Raw genomic sequence first — 21663 nt, 5'->3', positions numbered from 1 at the left:
ATATCGGTGCCTATGCTCGGTTAAAATGCTTGATGCGCAGAGAGACAGAACGTTATGTACTTACAGTAGTCTTAATGGGTACTAACCATTGCTTACTAACCTCTTACTTAATGACTATGTGTAACCTAATGTATCTGTGTAGGCAACTTAATGTGTAACCAGATCGATCCAATACGGGTTAGGTTTACCAGTAAAGATTGAAGAGGTCAGATGGCGGCCGCTTCGTGACTTACACAATTCAGGATCCGTGGTCAAACGCATAGCCCAGCTTCTCTCCAAAGTATTGCGGATGCAACCGAGACTCAGGCCAGGAGGAAGAAGATGAGTAGTCAGGATTGGTCCTGGCGAGCTTGCACGTGGAGGAATGAATGTAGATGATAGCGATAGGTACTTTTTATTTGCAGAATTGCTTCGAAGAAAAGAACCTAGTAAATACGAATCTACTAAAACCCAACGGTGCCAATGCCTTCCACTATATTCGCAATATTTTGAAAGTATTACCTGTACCTAGCCTTATCTTCTTTCTCTTTCTAGCTATAAGGTTACTTGGAGTGGTAAAAGAGAAAGAGAGAAAATCGCAGCAAAGCAAATACTTTATGCAACAATAATAAGAATTCAATAGAAACAATTGATTAAAATACAGAAAACACATCACTCATCGCAGTCTTTACAATAATTCGGCTTCCCGCAAGGACACTTCTTTGGCAACGTCAACCCTTTAGCCATTTGCTTCATAAATGGATGCACTTCATCACTGAAGAATGGGCTGGAAATAAAATTTATTCATCGTAGTTCTAAGTTATTAGGTAGGTAGATATACCTAAAGTAAGAGAGCTTGCGTGGTCAACCCGCCTTGCCGGATAAATCGCTGAATGCGTTATGAAACAACAACTAGTAGAAGAAATTCTGTCCGTACAGACGGAGCAGTAGTCCGCTGTTTTAGTCGCTCGGTGACTATTGTAACATGATACGAAATTATAGAGATAAAATAAAGGTACGTTATAAGTACGTGCCCGTTTAATAACTGTATTTTTTTTTAAATAGTACCTAAGTAGGTACATATTAATGCAATGCAATAGTTAAAAATAAGTAATACATTGTGAGCATTAAAAATATAATACGCTAACCGGTTCAGCATTCTCTTTATTTCGTTCTGGTAATCCTCGGTGGCCTGCTGGCACTTCTTAATTTGGTCCAACTCCTCTTGTCTAGCGCGCTCCTAGAAAATAAACAATCCACTTTTAATTACTTAATTCAACGCAAAACCTTGTTTCTAGAAAAAATATTGCATTGTCACAAATCGCCTACGAAAAACACATAGCTATCAAATTCTGGAAGAGGCAGACATAGGTTACACATTTCTACATTCATAACTCTTCATGCAAGCGGGACGCGAGGTGAAAAATTAACAAAAATAATTAGTCTCCTCATATTATTGCATCTAGCTGATGGATGGAATTTTTTTTTCTTTTTAGAACATATAATACAGTCAAAGTTCATACTGACTTGTACACCGACCACCTTCGTAGCTGATCTTTGATAACCAGATACGAACATGTTTGCTTTGAGGAAATAAAAAATAAATAATGTTTTTCTTTTTTGTTTGATAAATAGTTACGAAAATGGAATTTACTTGTCGTTCTGTAACCATGTTTCATAACCAGTTACGAAAATTGTTGTTTTCTCTATACATAGCTGGTTATTAATTCATAAATATTTTATCCACTTATGTAGTTGATTCATGCAAGTTATCGTATTACTTGTTCCACTTGGATTAGTGATACATTATAAAGTATCCAGTCTGTCATTGTTGGTTAGTAGTTTGGGGAGCTGTTAATTGTAAAAATCCACAATTTGTGTAAATAATAAAAAATGTATAGGTATATGTATATAAGTAATGTGTAAAAAACCTTATCTGCTAGTATTAACATAATGTCTAAAGTTTGTATACTGTATATATAATATATGGGTATAAAAACATGAGTCTCTTAAATTATTAGAATTAAATTCCTTTTAAAAAGGCACATTTTATGTTATAACCAGGTTGATTTTGGTAATATTTATAATTGTATAATGTGCAATAACTTTATATGCTAGTATTGACATAATGTCTAAAGTTTGTATACTGTATAAATAATATTTATGGGTATAAAAAAAACATGAATCTCTTAATTTATTACAATGAAATTCCTTTTTAAAAAAGGCACATTTTAAGTTATAACCAGATTGGAATTTTGGTAATATTTATAATTGCCTTTTTAAAGCAATTGTTCCTTTATAACTTGTATCCTGTTCATTTGTAATTTAAAGACGTTATGAATAACCAACTGCGCCTTCAGCATTATCATCATTGTCATTGTTTTGTATTTCATTCACAGATCCACATCCACTCTCTTCAGGAATACTATTCATATCCTTGGCTAGTTTTAAGATAAAATCTTTGAACTGACTTTCAAAACTATCCAAATGCTCTATAAATTTCCTTATCATGTTTATTGTCTCTTCTTTTAGCATTGCATCATTTCGTTTTTTCTTTGTGTTAATATTCCTTTCAATTTTCTTTTCCACTTCATTAAGTCTATTATTTTTATACTGGAGTTTTTTCAATAATTTCTTATAATCATTACTTTCAATACAGTTCAAGTATTCTTTGAAATCCATCTGTAACATGTAAATTTGTTGATATACAAACTGTTTGCTGTAGTAACCATTTCCTAAACCTGAAATATCTGTTTCAGTTACATTGTTCTGACCAGTTTTTTCACTTGATGCTTTATTTATTTCATCTTCAGATTTCAAAAATTTTGTTCTTAATTTTTGACCTTTTGATATAACATCATCATAATAAATCTTAGCTTGGTCATGAAACCCCCTTTCTATTGCCAAATCAAATGTAGATAATCCCATATCTTGCAATTCTTCAGATAAATTATGTATTTCATCATAGGTAGCTTCTTCTGCTATTAGGATATTTTCTACATCTTCAATGTCACTTTCATTCAACAGAGATTGAGTATTTGCAGTTTTTTCTTTTTCAAATTCTATTATTTGAGGTACAAATTCACTCTCTTTTGTTTTAGATATTGAACTGGCTAAACCACTATCATCTCTTACATTTTCATCTATAAACATAGCATCAACACCTATACCTTGGATAATTGCATGTGGATCTTCATTTTCTCTGATATACTGTTGATTTTCCTCTGGATTATTTCGATCTATTCCATAATTTGTAAGTGATGATCCTAAATTGGAATCATTGGATAAAGATGCGATCTCCCGGTGTTCTTGCTGATCATTTATTTGAAACATCAAATCATTAAAATTGTCATCATTTGGTTCAGCAATGTTGTTTACTACTCTAGGTATTTGTTGAACATTTATCTCAAACATTATATCATTAAAATTATCATCGTTTCGCTCGGCCATATTGATTATATCCGGGTTATTGACCTGCAAAAAAAATGTTTTCTTTAAAGAAGTTTTTACAGCTTCTCTTATTTACTTTACAAAAGTTGCAATGTAATATTTCCTAAGTTACAGTGAACTGTTTTCATTAAGTATTAGTTACTGTACTTATCTTAATTTTATATTAAAGTAGGTTCCTATCCTTTGTAGGTACTTACCAAAGTATTAAATTATCAAAATATAATATCACAGTATCAAGTAATTATTATCTTTACATTCTAATACAAAAAATAGGAATATAGATATAGTTTCATAATTTAGATTATATACATAGAGGTAGATAGGTGAATAATATTTTGTTTTATCTCGTTTTGGTATTTCAGCTTTTTGTCTGACATGAGTGCCAGCTTAAATATTTCACAATATTCTACGAACAACTTGAGTAAACGTATAGGTACACCTTACGATTACGAATACTTACTTCTGATTTAAAATAGATAGAATTGAAGATGTTCTATATAAATATAAATTTCTTCACTTTGTTGCTATTTATTTTCTAAATATTTTTATCAACAAAAGTTGTATAAAAATGACAGAAAATAATGTTGTCAATGTCACATAAATCAAAAGTCAATGTCAAATGTTAAAGGTGTTGCCGGCAATCAAAATTTGTAGCAGTTTATTAAACCCCATGGTGATATTAATCACGATACAACTATTTTTTTATTTCAAATTGGACTTGGTTTCCCAATTTCAAATGGATATTGTTATGATAAAATAATATTGTGGCATAAGATGTAATGATGAGAATAATGAGATTTCCATAAAATTCAAATTAATGGAATTAATCTCCAAGCAATCGTTAGGTACTATCATTAAACTTAACTGAGATGTTTGAATACTTAAATAATACTAGCTGCGCCCCGGCGTTTTTTTCCCGTGGGAATTTCGAGATAAAAAATACATATTATTCCAGGTTATATTTCATCGAAATCGTTTTTTTATGAAAGTAAAACTCACACATAACTTTATACGTTACACATGGATACTACGCAATAACCTACCTTCAAGAGCTTATTATATTCAATTTGTTGCACCAGCGCCCGTTGATGTTCCTTCCTCGTCTGCGCGTCTGTCAACTTCTTATGGTCGACGAGTCGGTTCAGCTGATCAAACAGCTGCTCTTGGTAATCGTCTTCTTCCTTCATCTTCTTCGCTAAATTCTCACGAGCGAGTTTGCGATCCTTGATTTGGTCTATCATGGCTTTACGGACATCCTATTTTTACAAAAAAATCAGTTTCATAAAGTTATATATATACCTACCTAAGTAGTTATATGGTTATAAAATGTTAGGATAAGTGACAGTTTAGTTATAATGTAATCAATGGAATAGAGAACTTAAACTCTGAATTCCACCTCTTTGTAGGAATAAATTAAAAGACAAATATTCCAAATTAAAAAGAAAAAAACATCACTTGTTGCCTTTAGCTGAACTAGGGTTTTGATGCACACAGGCTCCTTAGAATGTACTAACATACATAGGTACCGGGAATGAAAAAGAAAACACTAACGTTTTTATGTTATTTTTACAGTCCACTGCTTTTTAATTTTAAAATTAATCTGAAGAGAAGCCTGCTGTGTGTGCTTAAGACAGGACAGACACAAAGGGACTCCCGTTTGATCACCACAACCATTGTAGGACGAGCCCAACCCTTATTGGGTCAGTTCAGTTTAGATCAGAACAGATTCGATTGCCACATTTCCAGAGTATGTTTTGTCTGATCGTCAATACTTTATCATGTATTAAAGCTAAGTTACATACTCTGTTGGTCTTCTGTGACCACAGCTGGTATTCACACCTCTTCTTGTCCACGACTTCCTGCATCCTTTGGGCTTCTTCCACGTACATGTGATCGTCTTTTACGTCCTCGCGAGCTAGCTCTTCCTTCAACGCGATCATTTTGCGGTTGCATTCATCTAGTTCGCGCTGAAAAGATAAGATTATAGTAGAATTAATTTATTAATGCATTTAAAAGAATTAGGCTGGCATGCAAATGCCAAAAATAAAAAAGGTTAATAAACCGAAATTAGTTATATTGGCGACATGAAACATTCAATTTTAAATTGTTTTGAGCAAACTTCTTAGCTACTTCCTAGACTTATGTCCTAGACAGTTCATTATCAACAGGGTACAAAGCGGGCCAATGGCAATCGGAGGCAGTTAGTGAAGTGAAAGGGTTATTTGTAATTCGAACAGCAAGCAAATATAGAACAACGACCTCTTTCCTCGTAGCCATCCCAAGTGTCTCCAATCAATTTTTCATCGGTTTCTCTTTGAGCCACGGCCCGTTGACGCTCTATCATTGTTTAATTTCAAATTTCGAACAACAAACAAAAACAGCACGGGACTAATCCCTTACCTTTTCGATCAGTTCAAATAGACGACAGGAAAAAAAAATAGCATCCGTTTTCTTTCTAGCCAGTTATGCAAGAGTTCGATACATATTTAAAACAAAAAAAAAAAAAGTGTACCAACCTCTTTCCTCCTAGCCAGTTCAATCTTAGCCAGTTCGTCAGCAAGGCCCTGTCCCGCTAAAGAGTCCCAAGTGTCTCCAATCAGTTTGGCATCAGCCTCCCTTTGAGCCACGATTTGTTGGCGCTCCTCTATCATGGCTTTGCGCTCGTCGGCCATCACTTTACGGCTTTCGGCACGTTTTCGTTCGGCTGAAAGAAAGTCATTTTTACGAAAAAGGTTTTCAGTGTTTTTTTTTTTGTTTTTTTCGAAGTTATTCCGAGATCTTTAAATTTCTCCGTAAAGATTTTTAGCCCAAAATATATATATAGCCTGATTACATCATTCGTCCACGGTCCTTAATTAGTCCTTAGATATGTCTGTGACTAAGATTCATTAATGGATAATACTGAACTCCCATCTGACCTCTGCGACCCTTAGGTATTTTTTCTCTAAGTCGACTTTTACAATAAACTTACACGGGAGAGCAATTGGTACCAAGAAGACCCTGCGTTGATAAATCTGCCGGTCACGTTTATCTTTATTCACCATTTCGATTATATAAGGAACCTCTCAATAGCCACAGCGTATCGTATTGTACTATTATAGTTGTATTTTAGGGCTATTTCGCTTATGAATAACTTCCTGAATCCTGAGGCTAGAATGCTTTGTCGGGTCTAGCTGACGATTTATTTCAATTCGCGTTATTGGTCTTTGGTATTTTTTATACTAAAAATAAGCTTACCAATAAAAAAAGAATAGGACCACTACATCTATTTCCTATGGATGTCCAAAAAGGAGACTAAGGGATGGGCTTATAAACTTGGGATTCTTCATTTAGGCGATGGGCTAGCAACCTGTCACTATTTGAATCTCAACTCCATAATAAAGCCATACAGCTCATCATGGCCTTTAGTTTTATCAAAACTGTTGGCTCTGTCTACCCCGTAAGGGATAAAGACGTGATCATATACCCTGTATGTATGTGTTTGTATTTTGATATTATTTAAAAAGTCTACCTTCCTCTTCCTTCTTAATATCCTGGTCCCAAATGCTTCTCAGCCACAACGCCTCCTGTTTCAGCATCTCCCTCTCTTTCTCGCGCTGTATCTCTCTCTGTCTCAACTGGTAATCGGCGTACTCTTTACATTCCTGGTCTTTGCGGAGACGTTCTATCGCGTCTTGTTCCATTCTAGCTGCCTGGAATAAGAACAGTACTCTTGACCTGATCTGCCCCCTTAGCCAAGTGTCAAACGCTCGAAAGCTTTTCTATATAACGAGCGGCTAACGCCTTTGATTATTATACCATTAGATACCGCGAAGCAGCTCGAATAAAAAAAAAACATACATACTTATAATAACGTCTATATCCTTTGCGGGGTAGACAGAGCCAACAGTAAGTAAGTAAGTAAGTAAATGCTTTATTGTTCACTAAAGGAGTACATTACAAATAAAAACAGTACAGTACAAAGGCGGGCTTATCCCTAAGTGGGATCTCTTCCAGCCAACCTGACAGTAAGAGGATCATAAACAAAATTGAGGCAAGGGTGAACAACAGTTCTTTTACTAGAATTATCCTTAAGACACAACAATTATATACGTAAAATACAAATAAATAAATAAAGAAAATATATAAACATTTAATATTCTAAATTAACTTCAAAACCAATTCAAGACTCGAGAAAGAATTTATTAAGTTTATTTTTGAAGGAATTAGAAGAAGGGGACAATTTTATAAGAAGGGGCAGTTTATTCCAAAGGCGAGCAGCCAACACGGAAAAGGACTTACCGTAGGTTTGAGAATGGTAGTCAGGAATCTGTAAAAGGAGGGTATTACAGGAACGAACAGTGTTGAAAATAATAATAGGTCACGTTCAGCTGTTTGGCTTAAGAAGAGTACGCATTAGTTTATTAAAACTTTTATAATGCTGATAAAAATAATGCCCTATTTTTAAAGCGACCACACGGCATCTCGATTTGATCAAGGTACATTCATATTAAGTGCCTTAAATGAATGTACTTTGATCAAATCTTCTTACGTACAAAAATACAGCAATCGCTTATTTTATGACCTCACCAGAGCTTCAGACTCTTTCATGGTGACTTCGTACCACATTTTGTCGAACTCCTTCTCTGCCATCTTCATAGCTTGCTTCTCTTTCATCTGGTACAGTTGTATCTCTTCTGCCTCTTTCGCTCGCAACTTGTATATGCACGGTAGGACGTGTACGCATTTCGACCTAGAAGTTTAAAAATAGAAGAAAATTATTATATTGTTTTAATATTATTTGTTAATTCTATTTATACCCAAAGTCATCCCTTTTCCAACGTCATCACTTTTCTGACGTTAGTGCCGATTACGTCGCTTCGAGTAGTAACCTGACTCACTAAATCCAGGATTCATGGTCAAGAGCTTACCCCAGGTTCCTCTCCAGAGTGGTGAGGATGTAACCGGGACTAAAGCGAGGAAGAAGAAGAGTCAGTCCGATGACGTGACTAGACGTCCGTTTACGAGAGGAGCTCAGAATCCACATATGACTTAAAAGCTGAATTGTTGTTGCTGTCAAATAAGAAAGCCACATGACTTAAGAAATTCTTGGCTTTCCAACTTTTACCTGAATGTGCGTACAGATCCTCGCAATGTTTTCCCTCACCGTTAGAGGATCTGTTAGCAAACAAACTAATGTATGTAATACAGCAAAGAGTCATTGTTACACGGCAAAGAGCGGCAACGTACAGCTTTGCCAGAATTACTAACAGAGGCGTATTCTTGTAATTCTCATCATGTTTCTTTTCCAGCAATAAATTTAAGACTCTTCTTCTCTTGCGATTACAACAATCTACCTTCTGTAGCAGTATAAGCAGTAGCCAGCAATACTTACAGCGGTGTGTCCTTATACTTCTCCTCGTGTTCCTTCTTCCTCTTCTCCAGCAAATACTTCAGCCTGTCCTTCTTGTCTTGCCACACGGCCTCGGCGCCCGCTTGTGTCTGCTCGACGAACTTACGTATGTTCTCCTCCTCTTCGAATTGAAGGAGGTCCATTAATCTGTATAAGAGATAACATAAGTTGTGTTGGACGGACTGGGCGGGCAATTTAAACCTGCAGAGATTCAGCTCGAAGGTAAAATTGGTGGAGCTATGTGTGGTGGGGCTATAAGTAGTGGAGGTATGGGTATAGTGCGAAATACTAGAAAAAGTTACCAATCGGAACAAATGACGTTTGTATCGCAAACAAATTGGGACGGGACGCAAAAAGACCGTGTAAAATTTTAGAAAAAAAAATAGCGTATGTCACGACTTAAGGACTATATCTGTACCAAATTTCGTGAAAATCAGTTCAGCAGCTTTGAGTTTATTCGTTACAAACATATAAAAATACAAATCGTTTCCCTTTGTTATTAGTGGGGATTAGGTACGTAGTTAATTAATAGTAATGAGAGATTTTGATAGTACCCTTGTGTCCGTCATATCAAATAACGTTCTCATTTATTTATTTAGAGTAAACAGTCACGTGTTTGTTATCAGGTCGTGTGAGCGAAAGTTAAACAACCTTCAACCGGAGCTTCGTTGTGATAATAAATAATTATAAATTATAACACAACTCGGGCCTAGTACAACAATGACAATAGCAACATTATATACTTTCCATACATAATTTCCATGCTTGTCTGCCAGCGAAGAAAAAAAAGTGCGTGCTAGCTTATTGACATTTCAATCACTGAGCATTATAGCCTTTTTTTCTTGCTGCAGCAAGCAGTCACAAACTTCAGTTCTTATAATGTTCTTGTCTATTTTATTTATGTGTGATCTTTGTCTATGGTCAAAAAGAAGATATACTTTTTATCAACTTATCTATTCATGTGCCGTGTGGTTCCCGACACCAATACAAAAAAGAATAGGACCACTCCATCTCTTTCCCATGGATGTCGTAAAAGGCGACTAAGGAATAGGCTTACAAACTTGGGGATTCTTTTTAGGCGATGGGCTAACAACCTGTCACTAGTTGAATCTCAATTCTATCGTCAAGCCAAATAACCGAACGTGGCCATTCAGTCTTTTCAAGACTGTTGGCTCTGTCTACCCCGCAAGGGATATAGACGTGACCATATGTATGTATGTATGTTATCTATTCATACCTCATCCTTTTTCGCTTCAGATCTTCTTGGTACGACTGCAAGCACAGGTCGACTCGACGAGCCACGTTGTTGATGAGAGACCTGCAAGTTAACACACACACAGGGTACAGGGTACCTATTTCAGGAATATTCCAGAACATAGTTTTTACATACATACATACATTATAGTCACGTCTATATCCCTTGCGGGGTAGACAGAGCCAACAATCTTGAAAAGACTGATAGGCCACGTTCAGCTTATTGGCTTGATGATAGAAGTAGGTAGCATAGAAGTTTTTAGTAGTAGTGTAAAACTCATCCGGTTCACCGGTTTCCGGCGTTGGAAAAATGAATGATTTGAGCGTAGATGTAGAAAACTATGTACTCATAAACTTTCATAAAAACCACCTAGGTACTTACATAGGTTATACGTTTTTTCTTCCTGGTTTTTTATTCCCGGTTGCATCCTCACCACACTGGCTAGGAGCCCGGGGTAAGCCCTTGACTATGGATCCTGGATTGGGTGAGTCAGGGTTTTACACAAAACGACTTCCGTCTGACCTCCGCAACCTTTGCAGGAGAACCTAATCCATGTTGGATCATACGGTTGCACACCCAGTTGTCTGAATGTGCAGGTTTCCTCACGATGTTTCCCTTCACCGTAAGAGCATCGGTTCCTATTCGAACTAATATACTTACATAACTTAAAAAAGAAGCTAGTCATTGGTACATGGCCGCGGTGGGATTCGAACCGCTTTTTCGGAGCTTTTTAACCGGGCACCTTACCGACTTGACCACCCACGCTCATTTTTACATAGGTATTACCTATGTTATAGAACTTTACCTCATTTAAGTCTAGAATCCAGCTTTTTACATATACATATATATAGACTGTTGGCTCTGTCTACCCCGTAAGGGATAAAGACGTGATCATATGTATGTATGTATGTATACAAAAAATAACGCCTCTCCCTGAAGGGCAGGCAGAGACATCTTGCCACTTGTCACGATCCCTGCATTCTTTCGCTTCGTCCGCATTTCGCTAGCTTTTTTTAGTTGTAAAAATTATATTCCCATTGCACGTAAACTCTTATAATGCGGATGTTGCCACTTCCATGATTTCTCTTTCCGCTCTGCTGGTGTTTACATCAGAAAAAAGTAGATAGGTTAGTTATTATTCCAATATTTCCAATGCTATTTGTTACTGCTGCTACCCATTGTTAACGTGATGATCTTCTAACGAAGAAAAACAAATTGTGCGGGAGCTGCTTCTCTTTACAACGTGCAAATTGTAAAAGACAATCAAGGGAAAGGCTATGACAAAAGCACAAACAATAGCCTTATTTACCAAATTTGTGGAACATATTTTCTCCTATCTAAAATAATATAATAACAATATTTAAGGGTAGATTTAAATACATATTAAATTGTAATTATGACTTTAAAATGAAACCCTTAAACTCCTGGTCTATTTTGTATCCCATAAAAAGCAAAAGAAACCAGCAGGCTAGAAAAAATTCACTAACATTGCGAATAAAACCCATCGCTAAACAATTAAAATAGGAAAACAAAGAAGAACTTGCTAGCACCCTGTCACTGTTTGAATATGTATCAATCCTATCATTAAGCTATAAAGAATGTCTGTCAAATTTGTTGTGATTTTTTAAGACAGAGGTTAAAACCAGTGACCGTGACTCAGAGGACAAAGCATAATATTAAATAATAAAAAAAAACAAAGTGATATGCCCATCACCCAATCACGTTAAATTCGAAATATTCGAATGTTTAAATTGAATGTCACCTTTCAAAATGCCGCGATTATTCTCAGAAATAAATATTCATTAATGAATTATAATTAAGCCGGTACCGGTCACGTACATTTTTTGTTATTGTTAAATCTTCTTATCGTCAGGACTACATTAATCTTAGCATTATTCACTCTCATGCGAAAGTACCTAACTAAAATTTATCTATTTTTTTAAACAAACTTAACTATTTAATACACATCGATTTCATACTTTATGTATTGAACCAACCAGTTGAACGTGGTCTTTCAGTTTTGTCTGTCAGTTTTTCAGTTTTTATTACATGTGCTATTTGTGGTACCCCATGCGAATGAAGTCGCGTGAATAAGTTAGCAAGTGGGTATAATAATAATGTAAGTACTTAGATACTGAGTCGCGTGATTATTGATAAAGTGCGCGGCGAGAGCAAAGTTAACAATAAACAATGTTTTTAGCACGAGTCGATAAGGGCTAAATATCTTTGTTCATTTTGAGAAACTAACCGATGCTCTTACGGCGAGGGAAAAAATTGAGAGGCAACTTGTGCATTCAGGCAACTGGATGTGAAACCACGCTCCAATTCGGTTTAGATTCCCCTGCAAAGGTTGAGGAGGTCAGACGGAAGACGCTACGTATAAAAACCTGACTAACCCAATAATATAAATAACTAGCTGTCCCGGCAAACGTTGTTTTGCCATATAAATTTCTAGTTAAAAATGTTAAAGGTGGACAACTCTTATCACTAAGGGGTATGAAAAATAGATGTTGGCCGATTCTCAGACCTACTCAATATGCTCACAAAATTTCATGAGAATCGGTCAAGCCGTTTCTGAGGAGTACGAAAACGAACACGAGAATTTTATATATAAGATAATTTAGAGTAACCTATTTTCAGGCAGAATAACAATTCTTTTCTCCGTAGGAGGTGATTAAAATACAAACCGCTTGGTGCATAAATTCCCAAATTAACTCAATAATACTGGATATATCCACGCGAGGGAACTCTGTGTGCCGTGTGGTTCCCGGCACCAATGAAAAAATAATAGGACCACTCCATCTCTTTCCCATGGATGTCGTAAAAGGCGACTAAGGGATAGGCTTACAAACTAGGGATTCTTTTTTTTAAAGCGATAGGCTAGCAACCTATTTGAATCTCAATTCAATCATTATGCCAAATAGCTGACCATTCAGTCTTTTCAAGACTGTTGGCTTTGTTTAGCCCGCAAGGGATATAGACGTGACCATATGTATGTATGAGGGAACTCCCGCGCAGAAACTAGTAGGTATCTGATATGGCTGTGCAAAAATTTTTATACAATAAAGACCTTATTGAAAGATTATCACACGATGTCGTAGCCCGCTATTTAAGTAGTTGTTTAAGTATCCCAATTAATATTTATTATATTTTTTTTTATCAGAAAGCTGTTGGTATCTTTCCACTCCATAGTACCTACCTAATTATAACGATGAATATTATCACATGGGATAAAAGTATTATTGGTTGCTTTAATAATGTCATGTGGTTTTCAGCACTTTAGGATAGAATACAAAACCACTCCATCCATGGATGTCGTAAAAGGCGGCAGATTCAAATAGTGACAGGCTGGTAGCCCAAGACAAGAGTTTCCTCACGATGTTTTCCCTCAATGTAAAAATGTCGGTTGGTATTCAAACTAATGTGAACATGTGTAGGTATTTATGCGCATCACGCACGACCGCCAATGCGATCCGTAAGTAAAAAAATGTACTGTCTTAATGTCACCTAAATAAACCTTTTTGTATGTAAATCTTCCAATGAATCAGATTGATAGCCTTCGAATTAATTCTTGTGAAAGAACTATGTACGAAAATACATTATAATACAATTTGTATGTAAAATAAGTAGGTTACGACAAGTAATTTTTAAGACGACCAAAACATTTTTTGTATAGGTACCTAACTATTACGGTTCACGAGTGATGAATGTGGATGAAGTGATAGAAGTATGCAGGGATCGTGGGAAGTAGGAAGATGAAGTCTTTGTCTTATGTTATTGTTAAAAATCTAATTTGAATTTTTGAGTCACAGGAAGGAATTGAATGGTCGTATTCTCATAATTTCATTATTTTTCTTTCGTAAATAAACTAAATGACGCCCGCGCAAAACGAAAAAATAACCATGATTCCCGTTCCCGCGGGAATTTTGGAAAATCTCTTAGTGCACCCTTGACTACTTAAATAACCTACACGCCACAAATTTCAAGTCCCTAGACGATATGTCAGTCAGTCATTCACTTTCTTCCTATAAATATTTAGTTATACTTCATGGAGCCCGATTCTCAATCACGCAATCGCAGTATTCGATTTTCTTTACAACCTAAATTTTCTAAGCAAATTCATCGATCTGATCAACTTTTAAATAATACTTCGTTTGTTTCTTTGAAAGAGGTTCTTTTTTTGTTTTCCTACACCATGCCATACAACGTGTCAGATGATGCCAATTTTTAAAGAAAGTATTCTTTTATTACATGTACTACAAATATTCATTCATTCATTCATATAATCAAGCCTTCATTCAAATACCCCTTGCGGGGTAGATAGAGCCAGCAGTCTTGAAAAACTGATAGGCCACGTTCAGCTGACAGGCTTAATAAAAGAATTGAGATTCAAATAGTGACAGGTAACAAATACTACTTAATATACTATCGGAAGCAGTTTTTGTTTCCGATGTCCTTGGGTACTAAAGTTAAAAAGGTATTTTGTAAAATTAGGTTGGTGTTAAAAACCGGGCCCTCGTATTTGACTATAACAGGTGACATGGACATTTTTCATCGCAGGCATCTCGATCACGTCGTAAATGGCGAGTAAGTACCCACATTCATTGGAACGAGTTTGTTCTATAATTGGCTAAGGCAGGCGCACGGTCGTTTGCCCCGTTGAGATGTGTACTTTGAAACTAGACTGGGCAGCTTCTGCCTGGGACTATTTACTTCTTTGTGAATGAATTGGTGATATCTATGCATCAGTTTCTTTTTACAGTGAACTCATTACAACAAAGAAAAAATATCGTAAAACTAAGAGAAAAAAATTATGATTTTATTTATTGAGCTAAGTAATAAATTGAATTTTACTTTTCCTTTCATTATTGAAAAGCTACTAGACTGTTTTTTTATGACGAATTTTTTTACGAAGCGCGTTAAGCGGTTAAAAAGAAACAATTATTTTACATCTAATTAATTTTATTCAATAAAATGAAAATCATTGGCACGAAAAACATTATGACAATAAGTTTCAATAGGCATTATTAAAGATTACAATACATATTTTGTAAAAAAAACACGAACTCCTAATCGTCAATCTTTTTCGCGTCTTTCGTATACAAATACTTAACACCTTTAGTTTCTTCCTCTGTTTGATCTACATCGCCCCAGCCCCACAGATTTCTTCCGTCGCCAGTTCTCTTAGATCTCGCAATGATCAGCTCATCAGGTATTGTCTTCAAGTCATAAGCCCATCCGAGCCACGCGAAGAAGTTGATAAACATAGTAGCTGCATTGAATTTAGTCATACCAAGCTCTGACGCTTTGTAATCAAACGGGAACACGTGGTGGTAATTGTGGAAGCACTCCCCTGTCGACATCAAAGAAACAGCGATATTTTCCACCGCCCTAATGTTCTTGTCATAAGGTTTGTTCCCCCAGGAGTGACCGATACTGTTCACGAGGAAAATCTGATTGATTGTCAGAACGTGGCGAAGCATGGTGCAGATGTGCCACGAGTTGTTCAAAGATTCACCCCAAAAGTACATGGGCACCACAGTTGGTATCACGTACGCCCATAATCCGATGACGAAGAAAGCGTATTTTTTCTGGAACCTCAACAAAGGATTCTTATGTATGTCGTCCATGAAAACTGTCTTTCCTTTTTCGACGACGTCTGGGTGTTTCCTGACGAAAAGCCACCCGATTTGGGAGAACCAAAAGCCGCGATTAACATTATGCGGATCGGCGTCCGTATCAGCAAACTTGTGGTGAACTCGATGATCTCTTACCCAGTAAGTGGCCGTGTTCATGTAAGCGATGCTGTTGAATATCAGCAAGATGATTTCCAAAGGTAATTTAGCCTTGTAGGACCGGTGACACCACAGCCGGTGCGCCCCAGCAGTGATTCCGATCTTCGCGAATTCCAACAACAAAAACGCCCATAATAGTGTTTGCCATTTAGCTGAAGTAAAACACAGGTACACTCCGTACAGAGCTGCTAAGTGCATATAACCGAATTTGATGACATTGTGTTTGACTAACTTATGTTTGAACGGCACGGCCTCCTCACTGTGGGACTCCATCGCGACTGACAATCTTGGGGCAGCAACAAATTAAAATAAATGAAGCGTATCAAGCCGGCCGGCCGGCTGCCGATAAAAAGGTTAAAGATCACATTAATACTCTCCGTATCGGGCGCAGAGTTGAAGGGAAACTATCTTTAATGTAATTAGTATTATATAAACAATCGAATTACTATTACTTAATAAATAAGCTGAGTTTGTAAGATAACTGTAACTTTAATAAGTTATTTCAATGTGTGAGGAAATTTCCTCGCTCTTTGATTCTGAGCATCACGTCAGTGGTTTGGTCATCATAACAATCCAGTGGTATCGGGTTTGATTTCCAGAGCAACCCGACCAAGTTTAAAATATCAATTTGCTATCAATTCATTTGAAATTTTCGACTGTTCAACATTCGGTTACTTAATTGTTTATATTTATTGGTCGATTGAACAAATAAATAATACCTACTTAGATTGTAAGGAATGGTTAATGCTTGAACGCAAAGATTCACTAAGGAACATACACACAAATAATCACGTTCAGCTGCATAAAGATTAAAGATTGAATGATCTCTTCCGCGGAACTCTACGCGTTAAGGAGAAAGTTAAGTTACTGATAAAATTTATTAAATACATAAATTGTCATACCAAAAAGAGATATACCCATTTCCCCAGATATAATTTTCACAAAAATTTTAAGACAATTTATCGCAGTATTTGTTCAACTTGAATTGATTAGTTCCTATAGGTATCTTTTTTGTTTGAAGGCAAAGAAATAACTGCCTACACATTAAGTACCTACGTACAGAATAATTTGCAAAATAAAACATAAGACCTAAATTTAACCTGACTCTGTCTGCGCTGGCGAGCCAAGTACAAAAATAGTGAGTCGTGCGTGCATTGCATGTTCACGTACATACATACATACCTACATACACATGAATATCAATACAGGACAATGTACTCTGCACAATGTTTGTATAGATCGTGTATTGATTAAATAACTAGTTCTTAGAATAAACAGAACGCCTGCGTAGCGTAGGCGTTATAATCTATATTTAATATTATAAAGCTGATTGTTTGTTTGTTTGAAATAATGCGCTAATCTCAGGAACTACTGGTTCGAATTCAAAAATTCTTTTTGTGTTGAATAGATCGCTTATCGACGAAAGCTATATAACATCACGCTGCAACTATTAGGAGTGAATAAATAAAAAAATAATAATACAGAATGTGGGAAAAATTGGGGAAAATTATTCATCCTTGAATGATGCCCAAAATAACTATTCCACGCGGGCACAACTAGTGTACCTAACTAATAAGTGACCATTTACTGTCTATGGTTTTATGGAGCCTAATTGTGTAGTAATTACAGATTTATGAGAATACAAAACATAATGCAAAACAATAAATATATAATTTTATTTCCTAGTTCATTCCGTATTTCGGTTTATACCTACATAAATACCTTCTAACTTACCATAAAACCATCTGTTAAATAATCACTTCACGTTATACAACGATATTGTCTTGAGACGCGAATAATAGAATAAGCACATTAGATTACCTAGGTTATGAAGAGATTTTTACACGAAGCGACTCCCGTCTGACCTCCGAAACCTTTGCAGGGAAACTTGACCCATAACTTGATTAACATTCTAAAGGATATCTTTTAAACTACATAGAAATTTCTCTTGTAGGCGATACGCTATTCAAACCAACCTGTCACTATTTGAATCTCATTTCCATCATAAAGTCATTTGCTGAACGTGACCTCCTGTCTTTACAAGACTCACTGTCTACCCAGCAAAGAAATATAGACGTGATTATACTTATGTATAGAATAGAATAGATTTATTTTCAAAATTGGATAGAAGGTATCAGTTATTGACGTCACATAACTTAAATCTAATTATAACTACTACCGCTTCCAAAGCGCATGTGTAGAAGAAGCGGCGGAACAAACTACACTGCAGCATTTTCATCGGACGTCAATTTACAAATATACATAGATCACTTAAATCTAAATCGTGGAAGAATGCACATTGTCTCACATTGGCCATTATGTCAAGCTCGGGCCATTTCGGGACTTACCTACTGTTGATTATTATGCCACCAACTTACTTCCTATCACAGCTGATGAAGAAGTCGCTCAACTGCTGGTCCTTCAACTCTTTAAGTTTATTTTCAGCGCCCTTCCTCTGTTCTTCTTCTTCCGCGCGCAGTTTCTTCACAAACTTCACGTAGCGAAACGTAGAGTTCAATACCCTGGATGTCTGAAATCAGTTGTTAATTATGAGACTAGATTTTAACCCTGACTTCGCCCGCGCGAATTTAGCGCCACCTACAAAAGGATAAAAGTTTCTTGCAAATCACACGGGTACTTTTTTATCGGGATAAAAAGTACCCAATGTTCTTCTCTAGTCTCATCTTATACATAAAATTCTCGTGTCACAATGTTCGTTCCCGTGCTTCTCCGAAACGGCTTGAACGATTCTCATGAAATTTTGTGAGCATAAAATAGATGGTGGGCGATTCTCAGACATACTCAGTCTGAGAATCAGCCAACATCATTTTTTTCATACCCACGTTTGTCGGGACAGCTAGTTATTATACATACTTACTCAAAATTTAAAAAAAAAAATCAGTAGATAACGCGTGAAGAGACAACAGACAAACAAATAAATTTACTTTCGTATTTTGAATATTAGTTGGGATTATACTTTGTTGAATGCCTGTTCTGACTTGAATGTGCCATCGAAAAATTTGATGTTAAATTTATTCACCCAAATAGAAAATTTTCATATCATAATATTAGTATGGATTGCTATTGATTTCCCCCAGTTCTAGCGGGGTAGGTAGAGCCATAGTACCAAGACTCGAAGGCTACGTTTAGCTTAAGACTTAATTAAGCTAAACGTAGCCTTCGAGTCTTACATAACGAAACGCTTAAGCTTAAGACGAAATATGTGACAAGTTTAAACATTGAGTTTAAAAACGATGGAGTTTTACAATTTGGAAATCACATCATCAGTTGTAGGTACTTAGTTATTAAGATCCCATTTCTCATCTAATAAGTTAGCTCAATTGAAAATTTAAAAAGCAAAGCGGATATAGCATGATACGAGACAATGTTTATCGCGAAAATTTATCAAGAGAATAAAATGTTTTCGTTAATTAAGTAACCATTAAGTTATATATATATCTGTCGCAGTCATCTGGTTAAATCTGGTATTTGATTGAATGACTAGCTATTCAATTGAATGACTACTACGATGACTAAAGGATAGGTCGTCAAGTCGTCGAATGTAGGTAATGTTGAAACATCTTGACTGAACTTGATTTACCGAAATCCTTACTTAAGTAACCTTGATTTTGGTGTTAATATTCAGCTAATTTCACTTAATTTTTTTGTTTAACAGTAGGTCGTTGCGGCTTTATAATAGGGGTAGTCATTTAATGATATAGCAGATTCAACCAGATGACTGCGACAATGACGATCCTGTTATCATTAGATATTACGCCAGCCAACGGGGTCCATAGTTAAATAAATAAAATAAAACGTTTATTTTCCTCTTTACAAAGGTGAGTCTTCCCGACGGTAAAAATATAACAATATGGCACGCGCGATGCCGTTTTTATCGCGCGACAAACTATCGCTATTTCGCTAATTATGATTTGTAATGGGACAGCGACAGTTTATCGTGCGACATAAATCAAAATAAAAAAAAAATCGGGAGGATAATAAATGTCTGCAAGGAATTATTGATGCATCACGCCTCACTCTCGAAGTGAGATATTACATTATTCCACTTCCCATGACTCGCATAAATACTTCTTTATTTTACTTATAAAATATCTTTTTATGAAAGGTAGTACTTACGTAATAACAATCCGGGACGCCCCTAGGCCCAAGACCATCCTTAGGGATCTTCTGACGAGGAGGCTGCGGAGGTGGCTCGAACATTTTATAATAAACTTCTCAACTGGTAGCGATTATTATAAAATTTTCAACAAATTTCAACACAATGTAAATGAATAGAAAGTTGATTGATGTCCTTCATAAATAGTTACTTTTTAATTGTCAGTATTGTAAATAAAAAAGTATTTAAGTAATTTAATTTTCATACATATTTCTAAAAGTTTTAAATAAAAACATGATGCTGATGTTTGTAAATAAAAAAAAAATACTTTATACAACGAAAGCAAGTTGCAAGGTACCTACTAAAGACTTCTCACTTAGAGTTAGTTACATGTTTTTAAATAAATTTCTCGCCAGTAAATAATATTGCTTTTTACATTACGTTTGAAAAGTAACTGACATGGCAACAGTGATGTTTAAGTCTATCAAAACATTGACTTACTTTCTTGAATTCGTTAAATAACATATTATATAAAACGAGGTCCCGGGTTCGATCTCTCGTAACGTCAAGTTCAGTTTCTGGGCCTTAGATGTTTGTCTTGTCTGTCTTCACACATCAGTCTACAGCGAGTTAATAGGCTGTACCTTTGTTATATTTTAACTTGTGTATTTTTTTTGTTTTTTTTTTATATATATATATACATACATACATACATAAAATCACGCCTCTTTCCTGGAGGGGTAGGCAGAGACTACCTCTTTCCACTTGCCACGATCCCTGCACACTTCCTTTGCTTCATCCACATTCATAACTCTCTTCATGCAAGCTCGGCGGTTTCGGGCACTTTTGACCTGACCCTTTACCAGGACGTCCTTAATTTGATCAAGATATGTTCGTCTAGGTCTTCCCACCCCGACCTTTCCCTCCACACTCTCCATGTATATCTTCTTAGTCAACCTGTTTTCATTCATCCTCTCCACATGACCGAACCATCTCAACATACCCTTTTCTATTCCTGTAACTACATCTTCTTTCACATCACAACATTCCCTTATCACGCTGTTCCTTATCCGGTCACTCAATTTCACACCCAACATACTCCTTAACGTTCTCATTTCCACTGCATTTATTCTGCTTTCGTGCTTCTTTTGCCATACCCAACTTTCACTCCCATACTAATGTATGGGAGTGAAAGTTGGGTATGGCATGTCGGGACCAACACGCCCCTGTGCACAGCCAGTCGAGCCTTTTTGGATAGTTTCTGACTGCTCATAAAGGCATGCAGAGCTCCATTCACCATGTTCCCCGCGTTCACTCTCCTTTCAATATCACTATCACACTTGCCATCTGATGTAAACTTTGATCCTAGATATACAAACTCTTTCACTTGCTCAACATTTTCTCCTCCAATCAAAATATTACATGCTGTCATTTCTTTCTCCATTTCAAAAACCAGTGTTTTAGTTTTACTTACGTTCACTTTCATTCCTTTCTCTTTTAAAGCTTCATGCATACAGTTTACCATCTCCTGTAACTCCTCCGCTGATGACGCCAGTATAACCTGATCGTCGGCATAGAGCAGACATTCGACGAGTAACTCATTCATCCTTAATCCACTTTCAGACTCTTTCAAATCTGTCAAACAACTATCCATAAATAGGTTGAACAGCCACGG

At 36.1% G+C, this 21663-nt stretch overlaps 3 protein-coding genes across 4 annotated transcripts; all 3 read right to left on the bottom strand.

The window, feature by feature from the left end:
* Nucleotides 1-634: 634 nt before the first annotated feature.
* On the bottom strand, nucleotides 635-20092 carry LOC106138467 (axoneme-associated protein mst101(2)). The gene is made up of 11 exons (XM_060951827.1): nucleotides 20009-20092; nucleotides 18250-18401; nucleotides 10059-10139; nucleotides 8804-8968; nucleotides 7999-8161; nucleotides 6941-7121; nucleotides 5946-6133; nucleotides 5232-5396; nucleotides 4473-4685; nucleotides 1128-1219; nucleotides 635-766 (listed from the first exon to the last, which is right to left on the bottom strand). Exons 1-11 carry the CDS (start codon nucleotides 20090-20092, stop codon nucleotides 652-654), a joined length of 1599 nt encoding a protein of 532 aa, XP_060807810.1. The 3' UTR covers nucleotides 635-651.
* LOC106138507 (uncharacterized) lies at nucleotides 1911-4026 on the bottom strand. Of its 2 annotated transcripts, XR_009657406.1 has the most exons (3): nucleotides 3890-4026; nucleotides 2226-3453; nucleotides 1911-2043 (listed from the first exon to the last, which is right to left on the bottom strand). XR_009657406.1 is itself a non-coding variant. In XM_013339677.2 (2 exons), the coding sequence occupies exon 2, from the start codon at nucleotides 3427-3429 to the stop codon at nucleotides 2314-2316; it is 1116 nt and encodes a 371-aa protein (XP_013195131.2). In that variant the 5' UTR covers nucleotides 3430-3453; nucleotides 3890-4026; the 3' UTR covers nucleotides 2150-2313. The 2 variants fall into 2 exon arrangements, 1 of the variants encoding a protein (XP_013195131.2); XM_013339677.2 differs by lacking the exon at nucleotides 1911-2043 and having other exon boundaries at nucleotides 2150-3453.
* Nucleotides 15130-16171, bottom strand: LOC106138508 (acyl-CoA Delta(11) desaturase-like). Its single transcript, XM_013339678.2, has one exon. It carries the CDS (start codon nucleotides 16142-16144, stop codon nucleotides 15146-15148), a length of 999 nt encoding a protein of 332 aa, XP_013195132.1. The 5' UTR covers nucleotides 16145-16171; the 3' UTR covers nucleotides 15130-15145.
* Nucleotides 20093-21663: the final 1571 nt, after the last annotated feature.

This window comes from Amyelois transitella, chromosome 26 (genome assembly GCF_032362555.1).
Source record: "Amyelois transitella isolate CPQ chromosome 26, ilAmyTran1.1, whole genome shotgun sequence".
NCBI classification, from domain to species: Eukaryota; Metazoa; Arthropoda; class Insecta; order Lepidoptera; family Pyralidae; genus Amyelois; species Amyelois transitella.
This window is presented reverse-complemented; position numbering and strand designations above follow the sequence as displayed.